The 21,688-nt window shown below is 54.5% G+C and overlaps 1 protein-coding gene across 7 annotated transcripts; it reads left to right on the plus strand.

Annotated features, from left to right (window-relative positions):
- Positions 1–263: 263 nt before the first annotated feature.
- On the plus strand, positions 264–21,255 carry GGA1 (golgi associated, gamma adaptin ear containing, ARF binding protein 1). 7 transcript variants are annotated; one of them, XM_077168760.1, is made up of 17 exons: positions 269–389; positions 5,377–5,461; positions 6,724–6,799; positions 7,759–7,857; positions 8,833–8,956; positions 9,402–9,502; positions 10,204–10,284; positions 11,880–12,020; positions 12,096–12,177; positions 13,370–13,477; positions 14,135–14,287; positions 17,309–17,373; positions 17,922–18,082; positions 18,604–18,794; positions 19,623–19,792; positions 20,042–20,152; positions 20,246–21,255. In XM_077168760.1, the coding sequence occupies exons 4-17, from the start codon at positions 7,774–7,776 to the stop codon at positions 20,354–20,356; spliced, it is 1,683 nt and encodes a 560-aa protein (XP_077024875.1). In that variant the 5' UTR covers positions 269–389; positions 5,377–5,461; positions 6,724–6,799; positions 7,759–7,773; the 3' UTR covers positions 20,357–21,255. The 7 variants fall into 7 exon arrangements, 6 of the variants coding, with proteins under 6 accessions (XP_077024873.1, XP_077024875.1, XP_077024877.1 ...); XM_077168762.1 differs by lacking the exon at positions 269–389 and adding an exon at positions 1,347–1,776; XR_013179287.1 differs by having other exon boundaries at positions 264–389; positions 11,880–12,177; positions 19,623–19,829; positions 20,246–20,358.
- Positions 21,256–21,688: the final 433 nt, after the last annotated feature.

A 21,688-nucleotide genomic window follows, 5' to 3' on the forward strand; every position in this document is an offset into this window, starting at 1 on the left:
TAAAATCAATGCAGTCTATGTGGTCCGCATTTTATTTCAGCAATAAAAGAAACAAAAGAGCACTAAGGACATTTTATGATACAGCTTCTACTGAGGAATGTAATAAATACACTGATGATTTTCTGTATAATTTTAACAGAATTTAGAAAAGCGTCCGTGTCGCTGAATGGTTGGATTTAAGGGGGAAAATGATCTAGCGCAACCCCCTTACTCCCAGATGACGTCACCGCGGTTCGGCAAGGTGAGTCGAGGTCACGCCGAGAGGCGGCGGTCGGAGCAGAACCGGATTCGCCACATTCCGGGGCCACCGCAGCTAATCGTTTTTGGGATACGGCGGCTCGAGCGGGAGTCACCGGCCGCCAGGGGGCGACGGAGTGCAACGAGCCCAGGTGAGCCGGCGACCCGACGTCCCCGGGCCAGGGCGTCATCACGCGGGGTCAGGGTGGCAGGTGGAAAAGGCGGAGCTGAGGGAGGACTTCGATGGACGGAGAAAAGGCATGGGACAGGCACCGAAGCTAGGAAGTCTGTTCATTCTGCTCTCCCTGCCTTCAGATTGGCTTTCTCCAGTATCTTCTTCACACCTGTGCCTCCTGGAACCTCTCTAAAACAAAACCCTGACATTGTTACCATCCGCCCCTTTTAAAATGAGATATCCACCATTGTTTACAGGCAAAATAATAACAATAAAAAGCCAAGCACAAGTCCTGAGTGATCTTGGCCCTGCTTAATTCCAGGCACCTCTCCTGCAAACACTCCTGGAGTCGCAGTGAAATAGAAACTTTAGGTTCCTGAACCCATCTTACTATTTCTTCCCCGTGAGCCCTAAAACATTTGCACCTTCCACCTGGAGTCCTTTGTGCACCAGATCAACCTGGAAGAAATCGTACTATCTTTCACTTAAATATTAGCTCCTGCTGAAACTTCAAACAAAACCCTCCTCCAGGTTGTATAGGGGCTCCTCCTGTGTTGCCACTGCCTGGACTTACCCCATCATATTATGTAATAAATATCTGGCCTGGTCTTTTTTTCCCCCAGCGCCCATCACAGAGCAAAGCAAATGCACAGCTCATGAAACATTTTCCGAATGGACGCAGGAGACAGTGCAGGGTTCAGACTACCACTTGGGTAACCTCACACGCAAATGGCCCATGGGTTTGCTGTGAGGAGTAAATGGATTCATGCATGAAAAAAATGCATAGAACAATGCCTGGAACACTGTTAGCACTCAACAAACTCGGACTTTGGCAGTATTTTCAGAGTAGGCAATGTATGTATTGCCCTTTTAAGGGATCTGCCCACTTTCGCAACTAAGCGGAAGTGCCGTCTCAGCTTCCGGAAGTGAGCTAAGAGCCCCTCAGTAACATGGCCGCGGAGCGTTCTGCCGGAAGTGGTTACAGGAATCTCCGTGACGCAAAACGAGTTAGAGCGTCCCGTGGGGTTTCCATGGTACCACCCTCGGCCTCAGGGCCCTTCGCTGCTTCTCCCGCCTGAGCGCTGTGAACGGGAACGCCTATGGCCGGTCCCCCCCCACATCTTAGACGCCGCTTGAGGGAGGGGTTGGAAGAGGAGTGACGCTCTAAGCGAGCTCGTTCATATCTCTATGGTTCCAAGGCCTCCTGTCCGGCGCGTCGCTGCGGACGTTGCCCCTTTAATCGGCGGAGGGCGGAGTCTAGAAGGTCCCGCGAGACCGGCGGGGGGCGGGGGGCGGTGCCGAGGCGGGGGTCCCGTGGCGGATGGAGCCAGAGATGGAGCCGGAGACTCTTGAGGCGCGAATCAGTGAGTGTCCGGGGGGGGCGCGGACCGGACCGGAACCGGAACCGAGGGCGCAAGGCGGGTCCCTTCCCGGCGAGGGCGGGGTACGAGGCGCCCCCTCCTCACGCCCCGCCCCTGGCTCGGGAGGGGCGGTGCCCCCAGTCTACCCCTCGGACCCTGGGGACAAGGAAGACCCTCCCCCGCCCCCGCTACCCACCCTTCATCTGAGCTCTAGATCGGGAGCCCTGCTGGGGAGTACCTAGACCTGCCAGAACCGCTGGGACGGGGAGTAGCCTGTAACACCCTTGGGCCCAGCCCTCTTCAGCGAGGAGCGACCACTTAGGCCCGGGAAGAAGCGCACAGGGGAATCACAACGGTGTATCTTAGACCCCGGAGGGAGAGACACTTTCCTCAGGCCCTCATCTTCTATTCTCCAGCCCTACACGGTGCCACTTCTTTCCATCTGTTCCTCGAATCTGCAGCTATACTCATTTGCTCATTCCCCCTCCAGGAAGGAAGGACCCCTGGCCCATCTAATCCCCGGAGTTCTGGCCACACAGCGAGAAAACCCTCAAACCCGACATGCTCAGATATCAGAAGCAATTCCAGGTTCCCTGTTACTACCCCCAGCCCTCTGTACTGCCCCTCGCTCCCCACTTCTTTCCCAGTTCTTGATGAGCTTCCTCCAAAGTTCTCTGCATCCTTTGTCCTGTATTTTTTCAGACATAGCTTCCTAATGCGTAGCCTTCTGAGTCCCCAAACCTTTCACTTGGGCTCCCTATTCTCGGGTGCTGATGACTCTCAGTTCTCACAACCCTACCCTTGGGCTCTGCCCCTGAAAGCTGTGACTTGTTTCACTCTCCCAAGTCTGGTTCTCCTTTCGAGCCCATATCTGTACCAGAGTCTGATGAAAGCCTTTGGGTCTAACTCCAGCTCAGCCTCGTGGGCTGGTGTGCACCAGGGAGCGCTGCAGGATGGATTGGGACCATGGCCAGCCCCTTTTAAACCAGTCATAAGCCAAGTGAACCCTGAGGTTGGCCCCAGAACCACACAGTCTCCAGGGATGTTTCAGAATCAGTCTGGCCAGTGGAGGGGGGACGGAGGAAAGGAAGCACTCAGCAGCCATTGAGTCTGTTCCGGAATGCCACAAGTTTCTGGAGCGCCACAAGTGACCAAGTGTCAGAGCAACTTGGGGGAAGGAATGGGCGGAGCCCTGGATCACAGATCTCCAACAGGCTGCAGGATTTGAGCTCTGGATATACAGAACAGTCTCAGGTTTAGCAGCAACAAATGTTCAGAGAGGCCAAACGATCTGATTCCAGAAACGGTCAGGAGTTGGAGAAGCTGGGCCCTGATAGATTGAGGCTGAGATTTGTATCTCTTTTTCTCCATCTTTATGTCCTAGCAAAATAGGAAATTCTTCCATTGCAATGGTTGGTGGTCAAGAGTAGCTTCTGGTAGGGTAAATGATGACATTTTCACCCTGTAGAGTGATAGGGTAGAGTCACACCCTGTTGTGAAACTGGCTGGTTGCTCCTTCCTCTTGGATGGTCTCCCCTGCTGGCTGCCAGGGAAGGTGCACCCCTGCAGGTAGAGGTAAGAGGGCTAGAGGCCGGGGAGATCTGTCAGACTGGCTCTGAGCCAAATGGAGGGAAGAGCGCTGATGTCTCGTGATGCCAGAGCTTCCTCTTCACTGCTTTCTGACTCAGGAGCAGCCCCTAGAACCAGCTTCTCAGTCCTCATGTGAATTCATGTGTCTTTGACACTTCAAGGTTCTTCCTGTTTTAGGGTCCTCCAGCCAGGCGTCCTTGAGTGGGCAATATCTAGCCCCATTCTTTCTCTCTACCCCCCAGGCTGATGTTTCCCAGCCTCCGGCCATGTTGGGGAGGGGAGCAGGGCTGGGGGACAGAGTGGATGGTCATACTTACTGAGCAGCCTTATTCCTGGTGTCCCCCAGGTGGTCAGAAGAGACATCATTTTTCTGAGAGATTGGATGCATTTGCAGGGCTTTTGGAACTGAGACTTGTATCCGGAGAGAAAATTCTTCCTTCAAATCCCTGCTTAGCTATAACTTTTCTGAGAGCCCTCCCAGAGGGCAGCCCCTTCAGTACTTCCTGTCCCTCGTTCCACTCTGTTTTTCTTTATGGCACTTGCCAGCTCAGTATTCTGTTTGTATTTGTTAAGCAGAGTATTTAGCATTTTTCATGCTGGGCTCTGAGTTCCAGGAGGGCATGGATTCTGTCTTGTTTATTGCACCCAGAATATTTATTGAATAAATATGAATTGAATGAATGGCTGCTGGGCACTGGGATTCCAGTGCTCCTAGCCCCCTGCCTTAGCATAAGGCCCCTAAAGGCCAGCTGCCACATGCTGGGTCCCCAGCCTCCTCCTGTCCTCCTCCTGTTTATCCCACCCCATGTGCTAGGCTCCCTCCTTGCCCCCTTGCTTAGTGCTCGGGCTTGGACAGAACTGGCTAACTGCACAGCTTACCCGCACATAAAGCATTTTGTCATCCAAGTTCAGTCCATATTCCCCATTTATTTTTGGGGAAATGGAGGTTCCAGGTAGTGGTGTGTCCTACTTGGTTATTTAACCAACTGTAGGGATCCAGGGGTGATGATCTGGTCTTGGTTACAACCCCCTCCTCTCACCCTGTTTGGCCTGTTCTGGCCACTACCCATTCCTGGATTCAGACTCCCCCCAATCCCTGCCCCTTCCTATACATAACTGACCCCTCACTCATTCATTCATTCCCTGCAAAGGGGAAGCAGCCTGTACCATGATTGCAAGCTTGGGCCAACCTTGAAGTTCAGGTAGGGGGACACAGGAGAGAACCGACCCCATAATGCCACCTGTGCAGAAGTGGAGAATAGGGAAGGCTACCTGGAGGAGGTGATCTCTGAGCTTTTCCCAAAATGGAAAGGATTCTGTGATCCCCAGCAAGATCATAAAATCCTCACCCTTGACTGGCATCCTTCATGCTGGGCCCTGTGCTCATCCTTTCTCCTCACATACAGCCCTGGGGTGTTCGGAGCCTACCATCACCAGCCCGGTTAACTGTTTTCAGTCCTTCTCTACCTAAGCGCTGCCTTTTCCAGACAGCCTCCCTTCGCTCCCAGACTGAAGTGGGTCCTCTCTTCTGGGTTCCCTTAGCTCCTTTGTCTGCCCCTGTCACACTGTTCTTAGGCCACTTGCAAGTCATCCTGTACTGCCCCTGAAGGTGAGACCATGGCTTTTTTTAAAAAAAAAAGCAAAAAACAAACCTCTATCTTCTTAAGCATAAATTCCATGAGAATTGTGGAGAAGCTTTTCAGGAGTGGAATTAGTGGTATGGTAGGCTATGGCAGACGGTACAGCTGCAAGGGGAATGGGGAGTAGGGAAATTACCCCTGAGCACAATTTCTAAATATGGGTGTTTGATGAAAAGCCATAGGGGGGAAGCTAGTGGACATGAGCTCATTCCATGATTGAAACATCAGTGTTTCAGCTTTCTGAGCAGGAGTCAATGGGAGACCTTACTGATCCCACTGGTTGACATTGGTCGGCTCCTTGCTCTTTGCGGTGGGGAGTGGGGGAATGCAGGGGTCCCTTCACCAGGCTACACTGACCTAACCTCTCCCATAGACAGAGCCACGAACCCCCTGAACAAGGAGCTGAACTGGGCCAGCATCAACGGTTTCTGTGAGCAGCTCAACGAGGACTTTGAGGGGTAGGTGGGCTTCCCGACTTTTGCTCACGTACACAGTAGAACCTGCTGTGCACCTGCCACCCCTGCTCTAAGCCCTAGTCTCGGGCAGAGGGACGTGGGTGTGTTGAGACCTAGTTTCTGTTCTCAGCGTGTCCATGAATAATAATGATGGTGGGCACGTTGTCCTGAGTGCCGCTTGTGTGCCACCCTTTGAGGTGAGTCTTACTGGACTCATTTTATAGGAGCAGAAATGGAGACTCAAGGGGTGCAGTAATTTACCCCAAGATCTTACAGAGAGAAAATCTCATCCTGAGCTTGATCAAACCCAGGCTGTCTGACCCCCATCCAGTCCTGGGAGGAGGCCCACAGGCCATGTCTTGCTTGAGAAAGAACCAGAACCATCTGAGGTGTTTGTCAAATATACACATTTTTGGGCTGCAGACTAGACTCTCCAGGGTTGACACTGTTGGCAGGCTTTCCAAGTGGTGCCAAAGTTTGGGGATAATAGTGCTGTGTACTTGTCCGTATTGTTTCCTCTCCCAGAAGTGCCTCTTTTCCACCCCCACCAGGCCAGGTGCTCCAGGAGGGGAGGCTGTAGAGCAGAATGTATGTGCTCTGAAGCCAGACTTCTTGGGTTCAAAGTTCTTCTTCTCCATTAGCTGAGCAAGTAATTGAATGAGTTTCTTCAGTGTAAAGTTGGAGTGATACTTTAGTTAAGCAGGAAGATGTTTAACCAGGCACCTTGCACGTTATAAGTGCTCAATACGTGTTAGCTGTTTACACTCATCAGTGACAGGCCATTTATAATTGATGATAACACCACCTCCACCAGGAAGTTGTTCTGATTTCCCCAGCAGAATGTTCTTTCCCACCTCAGATTCCCAGGGAGTTGTGTCTGCCCATCACTTGTGGCAGTCTATTGTATTCTGCTCCTAGACTGGCTCCTTGAAGGCCATGGTCATCTCTGTACCTGTCCCTGCCTTAAGCCCAGGAGGTAATGTGTTGTTCTTAGTAAAGTTGGCCAAGGGTTTGAGCGACATCACTGTAAGGTCCCTGACCTGTGCTCTCCACCTGGTCCTGCCCTTCTGCGCTCTTTGCTACTGTCCCAGGCCCTCATCTGACCCACAGAGGGAGTTGGACCTTCGCCTAGGTCCTGCAGAGGCCACAGAGGGCTGGAGTCCTGGCAGGGTAGTGAGCCTCCCCTGGGGCGACTGGGTGCCATTGCAGTATGGCTATAGCCTATGGCCCTCTGGCAATTCTGGCTCTGTGTTCCTCCCACCCAGGCCTCCACTTGCCACCCGGCTGCTAGCCCACAAGATCCAGTCCCCACAGGAGTGGGAGGCAGTCCAGGCCCTGACGGTGAGGAGAAGGGGTGAGCGGGTGCTGCCTGGGCCCTGGACCTCATGACTAACATAGGGGTGGAGTAGCGGGGGTGGGCATGGGGTCCCATTTGGCTTTTCATTATAGTCCAAGGTTGTTGTGTCTGAATGGCCCAGGATGGGGCTCTGGGCCAGCCCCTAAGCAGTCCCACAGCAATAGTGGGCTGGCCTCTGGCCCCAGATCCTGCACAGGGTCTTATGGGGAGGGAGGCCTCTAGGCTCAGAGTCTCCCTGTTGTAGCTTCTCCTTAAACTTGCTACATCAGGCCCCCCCAACCAACTGAACCAGAGCTCCGTAGTATAGCCCAGGGATCTGTGCATTTATGAAGCTCCCTGGAGGAATTGAGGAGCCAGTTCAGCCCATCAGTGGTCTCTAGACAGGACAGCCTTGTCCTTCCTGTAGAGGTCTAAGGGGTGATCTCCTGGCTCAAGTCCAAAGTGTGGAAGCTGTGCTAGCAGAAGAGGCAAAGGGCCCACTGTCTGCAGATCATGCTAAGACATGGGTACACAAGCCGGCTGTAGATGGTGGATATATAGCTTTTTAAAAAAAATAATTATGTGTTCTTAATAACATGCTAGATTTTTCCCATCATATATGTCACCTATGATTTCACAGATCTATCTTAGGATAAGGCCAAGGTAAATGAAAAACAATTAGTAAGAAAAGTAATATATAAGTGGTCTTCAGAAGTGGTGAGCTGTGGAGGAGTAGAGTGGTGCTGCGGGCAGGGCATTGCCAGGTACCAAGGGTTGCCCAGTCCTGCTCCGCCTGAGCAGCTGATGACCTGCTTGGAAACTTCTTTGAGCCTGAGAATCCACATGTGCTCACAGGCCATTCCCTCCTACCTAAGCGTCTTGTCCTGGGCCTCTGGGCCCTGGTAAGAAAGCAGCCTCCTCTGATCCTCCGTGGGGGTCTCCTGGCCCTCCTTGCCTGCCGCAGGTCCTGGAAACATGCATGAAGAACTGCGGCAAGAGGTTTCACGACGAGGTGGGCAAGTTTCGCTTTCTCAACGAGCTCATCAAGGTTGTGTCTCCCAAGGTGGGTGCTCTTCGGCTGCCTCAGATCTTCTCTATCCAACAGAAGTTGAGGAAAGAAGCTCCCCAGATGGCAGTGTGACTGACTGCCAGCTCGGCCCCTGTTAGAACTCCAACTCAGCACAAACACATGTCCTCTCAAATGGTCCCCTGCCCAGGTTAGGGTTTTCAGAAGGAGTCCTAACCAATGGGAGGCTAGCTATGGAGGTGCGCAGTTGCTAAGGAGCAGTGATTGCAGGAAATACAGACAGCTTGGAAACAGCCTCCCCAGCTGGGCTGCTCTGGTTCTGAGATCACTACCTGCATACCTGTCCATGGCATCCTACCTGGGTCTCTGGCAGAGGCGTCTCCCTGCTCTGCACCCCACAGGAGTATGTCCTTGGATGCCAGGGCCCAAACCCAAAAGACGGAGTCTGCTAGCTGCGGATCAGCCTCACCCCTGACTTCCGACCTTTGATCTGAGGAAGCCTCCTAGAAGGCATGAGCACGTTTGCTGCTTCCTTGAGTGAGAGCCTACTCCCTTCATCTTTTCTCAAACCTACTCTGGTCCCCACTCTCCTTCCAGAAGGGAACTGTGAAGTGGAAGTTGGTTCCCCCAACACCATTCGCTGCTAGGACACTGAGTGAATAGGGCCAAGGTCAGCCTTGAAGCCCCTGGCCCCTCCTGCCAGGAGCCTCAGAGTTAACCCTTAAATGAGCTGGCCATGAATTGGCTTGCTGCAGCCTTATCACAGTGCTACTGTTATCTTAACTGTTATCTATATAACAGATGGGGAAACTGAAACCTGGAGGGCTGATGCAGCAGCAGCGCTAGGAAGTAAACCCAGTCTCTGTTGGGCTGCTTGGATAGGAATGTGAGGACCCTGTTGGCCAGAGGGCTTCTGAGGCAGTACTGGGGAGGCATCCAGGTTTGAGTTGGGGTTGGGGCTGAAGTGAGGGGGCTCGAGCGGTGTCAAAGACCTCCCCTTCCTCCTTGAAGTACTTGGGGTCTCGGACATCAGAGAAGGTAAAGAACAAGATCTTGGAGCTCCTCTATAGCTGGACGGTTGGCTTGCCCGAAGAAGTGAAGATAGCAGAGGCCTACCAGATGTTAAAGAAGCAAGGTAAGATACCCAGAGAATGGGGTGCCACCAGTGTCTCCCCTCCTCTCCTCCCTGAACTGGGGCTGCAGTGGCTTCAGGGGCTTCTGGGCCAGCAAAGACACAAGTCTGACCTTTACCTTCCGGAGGAAAACATAATGGCCAGTGGAATTTTTTCATGGCTCTGGTTGAGCTTGGGTTTAAGGAATGTGTATTTGGGTCAAACTTTCTCTCAGAAAATGGCCCCCATAGAATGGTCTCAAAATATGCCCAAACCCCTCCCTGCTCCCAACAGCAGTATGACCCAGTAAGTCAGGAGCAAGCCCTGACACACCAAAGTCACAAGCCAGCATGTGGAAGAAAGCCTGGGCTCCACTTTCCATCCTACCCTGCCCACCCCCATCCCCATCTCACCCCCTACCCCAGCCTGGACCCTACTAACAACGTTCCCACCACCCATCTGCTCCAGGGATTGTGAAGTCCGACCCCAAGCTTCCAGATGACGCCTCCTGCTCCCTTCCTCCCCAAAGGCCCAAGAATAAGATCTTTGAAGATGAGGAGAAATCCAAGGTAAGACACCCAGTAGGAGGAGAGGGGATACCAGGGGCCGGTGGATTCAGACCCTGGCTCTCAACAGAGGCTCCCGTGGAGCACAGCCACCCTGTTGAAAACGGGCACCGCTGAGGGAACACATCCTCCACACCTGGCACTAGCTGAGGACTTCCACATGGTGCCCCCTGCACGGACCCCACAGATCAGCTTGTTTGCCTCCTGTGCCTGGGGTGGGGTGGAGGCCATTTCATAGGTTGATGAAGTTTACATAACTTTATGTCTTTTTCTAATCCTTTCAACAATAATTTGATTAGCTTTTTGTAAAAGAAGCTTGTGCTCCTGGGTAAGAAATTAAAAAACACAGAAAAGGAAGGATCAAAAGTAAAATTTCTTCTCTTCCCCAGTCCCAGCCCCAGAAGGTAATCACTCTTGAGTTTCTTATATATCCTTCTAGAAAGTTCTCTAAGGATAGTAAAATAGTGAGCACCATTTGCTGAGAACATCTGTCTTCCAGGCAGCCTGAGGGGCACTTACATGCAGTGTTCTTCTGGGATAACCGTCAGGTGTTAGTAACACTCAGCGTCTCACAGAGAGCTTAAGTAACTTATTCACATCTCATGACCAGGAAATGTGGAGCTGTAATGTGACCCTGTCTTCTGATCCTGAGCCCACCCCTGACCCAGGCACTGCCTTCCCAGTCACGCCCTCTGTCTCCACAGATGCTGGCCCGCTTGCTGAAGAGCTCTCACCCTGAGGACCTCCGAGCAGCCAACAAGCTCATCAAGGAGATGGTGCAGGAGGTGCTGACCAGACCCCAAACCCAGGGAGGGAGTGGAGGAGGTGGGGACGTTGAGCTCGGTGCCAGAGTGGTATGCAAGGAGCCTGGCAGTGGCCTAGATAAAGGGTGGGTCCAGGGAAAGAGACATTGATGTTGGGGAACCCCAGCGGGCAGAGCCAGGACCAGTGTATAGAGGGAAGAATTTCCCAGCAGTCTGAGCTAACCTGCCCTGATGGCCTCTTATGAAACTATCTCTTCTATAAAAATGAGAAATATATTAGACCTTACTATGTTTCATACAAACATATATACAGAGAGAGATCTGTATTTGTGTAGTTTATAAGTAAAAGTATATCGGTTGTGGACACATGCTAAATCTTTTTCTTATTAATAGGGTTAAGTCATCAGAAAAGTTTGCAGATCAGTAGTTAATAGCACCAATGAGGAAACAGAACATTCAAACTGGTATTTCTGAGTCTTAGGAGTTAATATCAGGTTAAACAACCACAAACAGCATCAGGCAGCCTCCAGGGCAGGATTGGCCAAGCAAGCATCTCTACGACAGGAGAGTGGGGGGCGCCCTTACTCCTATCTCAAGGGCCCAGCAGGGCCAGATCTGCAGACATTTTTTTCTTTGAAGATCACCCAGAAGTCTTCAATTTTGCATGAAATCTCTCAATTCCTGAATGACAGCGGCCAGTTCAAACTTCTAAAACACTACGTGGAGTGTCCAACACATGGCCTGGTCTGCCCAGGAATAAAATCGGGTCCCGGGCTTGACTGCCCAGGGCTTTTCTGTGGACTTTCCTGCAGCTCACTCTGGAGAAGATCAGACAGCACAGATGTGGAGATGCAATTTTCTGCCAGAGACCAAGGGCATAAGTTCTAGGTTGTGTTTAAGGGCCAGGCTATGTGCTCTTACAGCCAGTAGAAGATCAAGGGCAATCTCCTTCAAGGAGAGGGACTATCAGAATGGACAGCATGGGCCCACCTTTTATTCAACAAGGGTGAAGAACTGTTAGCAAGTAGGGGGAAGAGAGTAGGGCCAACTCTTACACCAGCCTTTAAAGGCCAAAAGTGTCCCACCATTTGCTGGGCACTGGAAGACACTGAGAGGTCACTGTACTGGTTTCTGGTTGTACTTGGTGGCACTGAGGTCCCTTGGTCACTCACAAACATGGCACCTCCCCTTGAGGGACAAGCCAGGAAAGCAGGATCATTTGGAACTGTAGATCTGGGGCCTGGTGCTTCCGGGGCTGTGTACCAGAACTTCCTGGAATGCAGAATGCTAGACCATCTTTGGTGATTCTAGCCGAGAGCCTGGGAGATTCTGGTGGGCTCAGCAAAGCCTGTGAAAAGAAGCATTTGCAGTTGGGAGAAGAGGAAGGGACCCCAGGATGAGCCATGTGGTTCCCGAACCATAGTGACCTGTCCTGGGCATGAGGAGCTGTTAGCAGGGCTTGTTGAGCTCTAACCAAAATCTTATCTCCCAGCCAACTAGCCCTGCACCCAGAGCCCCAGCATACACTCTTCAGAGTGGGTTAGACAGGCCTGCCTTGGGCCTGCCTTGGGCCCAGCATGACACAGGTTCTTGGGCCATTTGCCAATGTTTCCCAGGACCAGAAACGGATGGAGAAGATCTCCAAGCGGGTGAATGCCATTGAAGAGGTGAATAGCAACGTGAAACTGCTGACGGAGATGGTGATGAACCACAGCCAGGGTGGCCCGGCCTCGGGCAGCAGTGAGGAACTCATGAAGGTGTGCCTGCCTCCTCCCCACTCTCAGCCCATACACTCCCTGGCAGCCCTGACCCATCCTCCCTACTGCCCCCAGGAACTATACCAGCGCTGTGAGCGGATGCGGCCCACGCTCTTCCGACTGGCCAGCGACACGGAGGACAATGATGAGGCCTTAGGTGAGCCCTGGACAGGTGCTAGGTCAGGTCCCCAGGCCCAGAGTCTATCCCATACCAAGTCCACCAGCCCAATCATCTGCAATTGAAAAGAGCCACCACCAGGGGCCCCCTTTCACCTGCACTGCCCTGGAGTTTCTCTGCTCTGGGGAGGAAGGAAGCAAAGAGCAGACTGGGGCTGGGCTGAGGTGTTTGATTGACGGCTTGGGGCCAGGCCCTTGCACAGGCAGCGTCTCTGTCCCCTGGCACCTGCACAGCAGGGAGAATTGTCCCTCTTTACAGTGTCACCCTTCCTTAACAAAGGGACTTGCCCAGATCTCACAGCAGAAGAGTGGCAGAGACCGGTGAACTGAGCACTGTCTGCCTCCAATACCTGCCAGAAACCCCAGCATGAATCACACAAGCCCACATGGTTCCAGAGCTGACCTTAGAGGTATCTCCAGAGCCACATTCCAGGTCTCCTGCACTGCCACCGAGTCAGTCAAGCCTTATGTGGGTGGCGGTCCAGTCAGCAGCTCCTCTACTCAACCATTTACCAAGCACCTTCCACGTGCTGGGCACCTGCACCTGCCCAGAGGCCATGGTGCAGATTCCCTGAGAAAGCCCTGGAAGCCCTGGCACCTGGGGGGGCCAAGACTGATAAGGGCCTCATTTGTGCCAGGCCCAGGTCTAGTCCATGGGGCATAGGACAGTGATCATAACACACCAAAACCTTGTCCTTATGGAGCTCATAGCCTAACTGGAAGAGACATAGATAAATTTACAACTATAGTTTATCAGATTGTGGTAAGTGGCATAGAGAAAAATAAGCAGGGAAGAACATAGATTGTGCAGGGGGTGGCGAATTGCAGTTCTCAGTGGGATGATTGGGGAAGGCCTCACTGACATCTGAAGACAAGAAGGCAAGAAGGATCAAACCACGCAGATCTGAAGGTGCCCAGACAGGCACAGCCAGTGAGGTGGGAGCACGTCCAGCTGATCCAGAAACAGTCCAGAGGCTGTGTGGCTGGAGAGGGTGGCAAGGAGAGTGAGGGAATAGGAGGCCAGCCGTGTGGGGGCTGAGCCTGTGTAGATAAAGTGGGGTACTTTATCTGCCCTCCCCCTCGTGCCAGCCTGGGTTGGCTGTGGGGTGTCCACCTTTCCACCCCCAGAGCCCCCCACACCCCTTCAGCCCATCCTCTTCCCTTGGCTCCAGCGGAGATCCTGCAGGCCAACGACAACCTCACCCAGGTGATCAACCTGTACAAGCAGCTGGTGCGGGGCGAGGAGGTCAACGGCGATGCTGCGGCTGGCGCGATCCCTGGTGAGAAGGGGGCAGGACATCTGGGAAGGGGATAGACCCATGTAGAGGGACACACAGTGTTCAGAGTGCAGGCTGGTCCCAGTGCAGATGGCCATGACTGGCAGGGGAAGACCCCGGGGGGAGCTGTGGACCTGCAGCTGTTGTGGGAAAAGGTCTTCGTGTGGCATGGAGGAGGAGGGAGATGAGGGCTTGAAAAAGGCAGGTGGAAGAAGGAAGGCTTCTTTTCATTTGGCAGATCAGGCACTTGTTATATACAGTGTGAGATAGTACCCCTAGGTTTGACTTAGTGATCAGAAGGTGGAGAGGGCATATTTGACACATAAACCTTCCAGGCCAGGGGTAGTTTGACAGTCTTGGGGCCACAAAGGAGGTGAGACGTTGCCCTGGTTTGGTGGGGGATAACTACCAGAAGCAGCAAAGTGTAAGCAGAGCCTTGAAGGATGGGTAGCATTTGGTCAAGTAGGGATGAGAAGGAAATATATTCTGGACAGAAGGAATGCCATGCGCTAAAGAAGTGTTGTGTGGCAGAGGAGGGGAAGCAGAAGGCCAGCTGTAAAGGGTGGGGGGAATGGGTGTGGCTGTCCCTAAACTCCATGGGCTCTGAGGGTATTAATGTCACCTACCTGGGACTTGCCTGACTCTCCTCTCCCACCTCAGGGAGCACCTCGGCCCTGCTGGACCTTTCAGGCCTGGAGCTGCCCCTGGCAGGTGCCACCTTCCCAGCCGTGTCCATCCATCCTGGTGACCAGGCCAGCCCTGAACAACCCAGTGCCTCAGTTTCCCTGCTTGATGATGAGCTCATGTCTCTGGGTAAGAAAGAGGCCAGGTCCAGGGATGGGTGGGGCTCAGCCACCAGCATCATGCACTCCTCACTGAACCCTGTAGGCTCTTTCACAGTCCTGGAAGCCAAAGTTCAGGGAAGTTAAGAGCTTTTGCAACGTCAGACCATCAGAAAAGGACGTGGCTGGCCAGCCTCTAACCTAGGGCCCCTAGGACCTCTGACAAGCCAGCCACACCCAGACTTTGGCAGCCTGAGAGAAAATCAAGGGATTTCCCTGCAGCAGGTTAGAGTGTGGAGTCAGGACTGCCCAGGCAAAAAGTCAGCACTTCCCTACCCACTGGGAGGCAGAGAAGGAGGAGGAGAGGGAAAGCTCTCTGGAATCAAAGCTTTGAGTCACTCCATGAACCAGGCTGGGCCTGGACCACTTATTACTCCAGGGCCCAGCAGGAGATCAGGTCCCGCCCTGCGGGAGAGCAGGTTTCCGCCTTCCGGCAGCCCCTGGTGTCTGAGAGCTGAGAAGCAGAGCGCCCCACCCCCCCACCCCACCCCGCATAGGGCTCTGTTGGAGGGATCCTGAAGTGTGTGTTGGAAAACTGTAACGTGGAAATCAAGTCAGACTTGTTCTCCTGAATGAATTCGGAAGGAGAGACACAAACCTGGAGGACTTTAGAAGAGGTGGGTGCCTGGGGTACTGAACTGGGCCTTGGCTGAGCACCATGACAGCCACTGTGCTCTGATCCATCTCAGGTAACCCTCCCAAGCAGCACACTAGGTAGGTAGGTCCTCTCTTTTACCAATGGAGAAACCAAAGCTTAGAGAGATGGTGGCTTGCCCAAAGTGATAGAGCTAGTAAAGGCAGAAAGAAACAGGGTTCAACAAGGCCCTCCGAATCTCAGGTCACACTCTGAACCACTATCCTGCTTTGACTCAATGTTTAAGCAAGAAAAGGAAAAGGCAGGCTCAGAGCAAGGAGCCAGAGTGGGGGTGGGGGGTGCGGGGGGCGGGGACTGACAAGGCTGTGGGTGCTCCTGAGTGGGCCTTTGAGCCGAGGCCCAGCTTCTGAGCACAGGTGGCTATGGGTCTGGGTTTGCTCCTGAGTCCCACCCACCTGCCTCAGGGAGAGGACCCTCACCTGTTTCCCAGAGGGATAAAGGATGGGCCAGTGAGGGTAAAGCATGTACTTTGTGGCTTATTGTCCCTAGCAGAGCCTCAAACAGGTCGCAGCTACCTGATAAGAAAGTTGGTTAACGGAAATAATGGCAGGCCCCAGCCCCCAGTATGTACAGCCCGGCCCCCAGCCATTGACTGCAGCAGTCTCTTCTGCATGAGAAGTGAGGTGTGCTTTGCACTTCCTGTCACTGAGTTGTTTCAGCAGAGCTCTGAGCCTCTGTCTTCCTTCTGGTTTCTTTTCAAAGGCAAAGGGAGTGTGGGAACAGAAAACAGAAGTGCCAGGGCAGCACCCAGCCCAGCTCTGGGGGTGGAAGAAGTCTAGGGACCACAAAGGGGACTTGTCCTAAACCATTCTCCATGACGGGAAAGGAGAAGGACTTGGGGAGAGGGACCAACGTGGGTATCACCCATTGCACGTAATTGGTCATACTTTCCCAGCTGTGGCCCTTGAGGTTCAGGGACCAAGAGGTGTGTGGCCTAGTGGAGAGGGTGGGAGTGCCCATGCAAGCTGGCATGTATATGGATCCCAGTTTACCCACCTGCCAGCTGTGTGACCCTGGGCACAATGCTTCCTCTCTCTGGGCCTGTTTCCTGTCTATCAAAGAGTGTGTTCCAGCAACTGTTCAGGCACTTTATCTGACTTGTCTTAGTTATTACTTACAATAGGAAAGGGAGACAGTTGGAGGTTAGGTCACCAGCCCAAGATCATACAGCTAAGTGACAGGGCTGTGTTCAGACTCTGGCATTTAGGCTGTGTTCTTTCCAGGTCCCAACACTGCCACTTTCCAGCTGTATGACCTTGTTCAGGTTTTTTAATCCCTGTGAGCATCTATTTCCTCATCCCCAAAAGGAGGGTGACAGCCCCACAGCTAAGTTTTAAAGTTGTTTGAGGACTGAATGAGACATCTTCAGTGCCTGGTGCATCAGAGGCTGTGCTCATATTCACAACTGCCTGCTTTGTTAGTCCTGGTCTGGGAGAGATGAATCTAGGAGATGACACAAGTCACAGCTTCCCAGCCCCCCCTCCCCCCCCCACCTTGGACTATCCAGTAGCACTTCACTTTGGACCTTGCTTATAGGATTTGCTAGAAATAGGATAATTTGCCTTTCCTTGGTCACATTTGGGATGAATTTGGTTGGAGGTATGTTTTGGAGCAGGCAGGGGTAGGCTTCCAGAACCAACAGTTCATGTGCTACCTTTTCATTAGGTGGCTTGTCCACAGCTCTTTGATTTAGAGGCATCCAAAGGGCCCCCAAGTTCTCCAGGACACTGCTCAGTTGGCCTTATTGGCATATTGGTGCCTGCCAGGTCCTTTGGAGTCCACCTGCTCCAGCCCTATCATTGTTCCAATGGGGACGCCAAGGCTCAGCCCGCACAGTGCTTGCCCTCAGACTCATCAGTGAGTCTGAGGTTGGCTTGGGCCCAGGGCCCTGTTCATACACTGCCTTCATTGGGCAGGGACCCAGTACTGGCCTCTGCTTAGTAGAAGGTTTGCCTGGTGTCTACCATGCCCTTCTCCCCTCATTGCTCCCCAGCACTGGCTCTCAGTGGCCAGCTGAGGAACATGAGGCAAGACAAAAGTCCTAACTCCTGCAGTTGAGCTAGTTTCTGAGTGGCCTGGCCTAGAACAGAGGAAGCATGCATGGGGCCCAGGGATGGGCCAGCAGGATCTTTGGTTTCTGTTTCTGCTCTATTGCTGGTTCCCTCTGAGAGCAGGGGTTTTCTCCTTTGAGTTCGGCCTCTAGGAAGAGAGAGATAGGTGGAGGGTGATGAGGAGGCTGGGAGCCAGGTGGAACTCCAGCCCAGCACCCAGGCCCCTCCTCAGCCCTCTTGCCTAAGCCTTGATTCCACTTGCTTCACTGTCTTACTTTCCCTCTAGGCCTAAGTGACCCCACACCTCCTTCAGGCCCCAGCCTGGACAGTGCCGGATGGAACAGCTTCCAGGTAGGAGGGGGCCGGAACCAGCTTGACAACACTGTCCTGGGGGCCCAGAGGCTGGATAAGCAGCCTGAGGAGAACAATGAAGGGAGGGCTGAACCCTGTGTAGGTGGCCCTGCAACAGGGGGAGGCCCCATCCCAGGAGGGAGGGAAAGCAGACCCCCACCCCTAGTCCCTTTGGGTCTTCTTAAAAGCTGCAACCCAGCCTTTGGGATAGAGATGAGGGGTCCCTATTTCTGTTTCCTTGAAAATGACTTTGAGGTCCCTAGAATGTGAGTTTCTGGAGTAGAATCCCAGGCCCCACACGTCCTCGAGTGAGAAAGATCTTGGGCCCAGCAGTTATGTTGTCCATGCTGTGTTCAGACTCTGGCAGTTATGCCATGCTCTGTCCAGGCCCCAACTCTGCCACTTTCCAGCTGTGTGACCTTGCCCAAGTCACCCACAGGAATAATGTGCTGTCCCCACCCCTGCTGCTGCTTCCCCTGACAGTCTGGGTGAGCCTGACACCTTTCCACCACAGCCCCACCCACCTACATCCTTTCTGTTCCCAACAGTCATCTGATAGCTCTGAACCCCCAACCCTGGCCCCTAGCATGGACAGCCGGCCCTCAGCGCAGAGCTCCCCACTGGCGAGCAGTGGTCTGGATGACCTGGACCTCCTGGGGAAGACTCTCCTGCAGCAGTCACTGCCCCCGGAGTCCCAGCAAGTGCGGTGGTGAGGACATGCCCTGGCTGGTGTGGGGTGGGGAACCCTCCATGTCCGCACAAACCAGCAGCATCTCCTGAGCCCTCCCTGGCCCAGACCCTGCCCTGGCCCAGCAAGGAGAGGCCCACTGCTGGCTTGCTCATGTTTGACTGCAGCGACCACAGCAGGGACTAAGGCAGGTGCAGTGCATTCCCCACAGAGCACAGAGTTAATGGGAGAAAGGAGTCTGGGTCCTGCTCATATGCCCTCCCCCAGGCGTTCCCAGATCTCAAAGAAAAACTAAGAGCCAGGAGGGCCAGCAATGACAAGGACAGAAGAAAGTTGGGGTACAGAAGAAAGGTGTGTTTGGAGGGAGGGACGAGAACCAGAACTGCCCGGTCTGAAGGGTAGGGATGGGCCCCCAGCCAGAGAGGCAGGGACCTGAGTGAGCCAGCGGCCAGGAACAGAGCTGGGAAGGCCCAGCCCGTCCTGTGTTCCTCAGCTCTTGGCCACTGAAGAACCACTTCTTAATACACCATCCCCCCAATAAGGGAGAAGCAGCAGCCAGCCCCCCGCCTTACACTCCGGGACCTGCAGAATAAGAGTGGCTGCAGCTCTCCCAGCTCTAGTGTCACCAACCTCCTCCACCCCACGTCCCCGGAGCCACCGGGGCCTCAGCAGCCCACACCACCGGAGCTCTCACTGGCCCACATCACTGTCCCCCTGGAGTCCATCAAGCCTAGTAAGTAGGACTGGGGCAGGTGGGCTGAGCTGGGTCCCCCACCCCAGTGTCTGCCAGGAGCTGGAGCTCTGTCTGGGGAAGAGGTGTGAAAACAGAACTGTCCCCCCAGCCCTGCCACCAGCTTACCTGATGGGTGACCATGGGGAAGGCCCTTGTTCTTCTCACAGCTGTTTGCGCATCTGCCGCTTTATAAGCTCCAGGGGTTCGACGAGCAAGAGGACTTCTTGTGAGACAGCCCACGGTCCCCTTTCTTTCCCATGAAGGCAGGGACCAGGACACAGAGAGGCTTGGGGTCTCCTCACGGTCATGAAACAGAGCTAGGATGAACCGGTTCAGGGCTAAGCCTGGAGCTCTTCCTGCTTAGGAGCAGTGGGGGCCCAGGGACTTCCACCCCAAGCCCTTGAGCAGCAGATGAGGACTGGCCAAATTCTCCTATTGTCAGACTCTGGGAGGGCTTCACCCCTCTTAGTTTCCCTGGAAGGTGGGGAGTATTGCCCCCATTTTACCTATAGGGAGGACACGGCTTGGAAAGCCTGATGACTGTACCAGGGTCCCACAGAGAGAGCATGGCAAGCTCTTGCCCATGGCCCTTTGCTCAGTACACCAGGCAGCAGCCACCCAGCACAGGGTGGGGTGGGCTGTGAGTCCATACCAAGGTTTGTGTTGGGCATCCACCATCAGACTTCAGGAGCCTCCAGAGTTGAGGTTTATTCCGCTCTCCCAGCAGGACATCATGCACCAGGCTGAGCAGAGGCTGAGCGGATGTGTATGGGCTCAGGGCTGGTGCCCTCGCCCAACCCCAGCCTGCTCACCTTTCTCCTCTGCCAGGCAGCATCTTGCCCGTGACCGTGTACGACCAGCACGGCTTCCGGGTCCTCTTCCACTTCGCCCGCGACCCACTACCAGGGCGCTCTGACGTGCTGGTGGTGGTGGTCTCCATGCTGAGCACCGCCCCCCAGCCCATCCGCAACATCATCTTTCAGTCAGCTGTCCCCAAGGTGACACACCCAGAGGCCTCCCTCCTCTCCAGACCGGGTAACGGGGCTGGATGGGAAGCCAGCTGTCCTGGGGCAGGGAATCGGTTGTCCCTCCCTTCCAGGGTGGGGGGAGGGTCAAAGAAGCCTGAAGGACTAAGCCCCAGGACATGGAGAGGAGCAGCTGGCAGGCAGCCTGGGCCCAGCTTCTCGGGGAACCTGGGGAAAGAGGCCAGCACTAGCTGTGCCCCCAGCCTGCCCTGCTGTCCACAGGTCATGAAGGTGAAACTGCAGCCCCCCTCAGGCACGGAGCTGCCAGCCTTTAACCCCATCGTCCACCCCACTGCTATCACCCAGGTTCTGCTCCTTGCCAACCCCCAGAAGGTGAGAGGCCCAGCTGTGATAGGGAGGTGCCTGGGGTTAGGGGGGCCCCCCTCACCTCCTCTGACCCTTCAATCTTCCCCATCTCCACCCCAGGAGAAGGTTCGCCTCCGTTACAAGCTCATCTTCACCCTGGGTGACGAGACCTACAATGAGATGGGGGACGTGGACCAGTTCCCCCCACCTGAGACCTGGGGGAGCCTCTAGAAAGAGATGGTCTGGGGGGTGGGGACAGAGGGACCAGCCATCATCCAGCCTGGATGGGAGGCTGACAGCCTAGGATCCCTTTTGTCCCCATGGCCATAAGCCCCCGGGCATGGTGCTTCTCCCCTCACCCCTGGGGCCCCCAAGCGACTCTTTCTCCTCCCTTCTTACCTCCTCCCCTGCTGAGCCAAACCCAGCAGCCTGGGTTTGCACTGTTGGGGGCCTCCCACGTGGGTGGCAGCCTGGAACAGGGAGGGCTGCATGGCCCTGGAAGGACTTGGGGTCCTGGGGAAGAAGCATGGCTGTCAGGGAAGGGCTAGGATCTCAGGCCTAGCCCCTGCCAGCAGTGGGGTCATCCCTGCCTGTCTCTTATGCCTTATGGGAAGGCCCAGCCATAACTCGGGGGCCACGCTGGAGTTGGGGACCAGCTCAGGCCTCCTCCATGGGAACCGGGTGAATGTGGGGTAACACTGTACCCCCAGCTGTTTGCACTTCTCTGGTATGTGGTTTGACTCTGCTTTGTTTCTGAATGGGCTCTGTGGTCGTGGTCTCAGGGGGAGGGCCATGTTGAGGAAGCCCCACCTGTCCCCCACTGTTCAGGGGGTCTCCTTCCACTCCCTGGCCCTTCATTGTCAGGCCTCCTGAGGGGCTGTGGGGCCTCTGTGCCTGCTGGGCCAGGGACAGTACCAGAGACAGGTGGGCCCAGCTGGGGGCCCCTGACCGAGGGAGTCCTGCGCTTGAGTTCTCAGTATGTCTCCTTCATTCATTAGCCTCTGCTGGGGCCTTCTGTGGGCATCTCACGTCTGTCCATCCATCTGTCAGTGGTCAGAAGTGGGGTCAGTGTGTGAGTGAGAGCAGGAGTATTATTGTATTTATGGAAATAAAATGTCCTTTTTCCTGGACCAGCTGCTCTACGGCTCTTCTCAGGTTGGGGGAGATGACAGGAATGCAGGAGTTGGGAGGGGGTCCCAGGGGTTGCCCTGCAGACCTCTCTGGCTCAGGGATCAGGCCTTGGCCCCTTTCCTCATCACCCCCAGGTCCTGCACCGGAAGAGGCCCTCTTCCAGAGGCCTGTGGCCAGTGCTGAGTCACCAGAGAGGACCCAGAGCAGTCCCAGCTGGAAGTGAGTGCCAGGAGCCCCAGCTGCTGCAGACACTGAGAGGGAGGCCCCTGGCAGCTCACAACTTCCTCCTGCTGTGCTCAGCCCTCTCCACACAATGATGTTGCACCCACCTCCGATCCGAATAGTCTCGGATTCTCCCATTACCCAGAGGCTGCACCCAGGAGGCTGCCACCTCCCATCCCTAGCAGCAATACAGACACCATGCCTGGTGTT

This window comes from Tamandua tetradactyla, chromosome 7, assembly GCF_023851605.1.
Source record: "Tamandua tetradactyla isolate mTamTet1 chromosome 7, mTamTet1.pri, whole genome shotgun sequence".
Taxonomy (NCBI): Eukaryota; Metazoa; Chordata; class Mammalia; order Pilosa; family Myrmecophagidae; genus Tamandua; species Tamandua tetradactyla.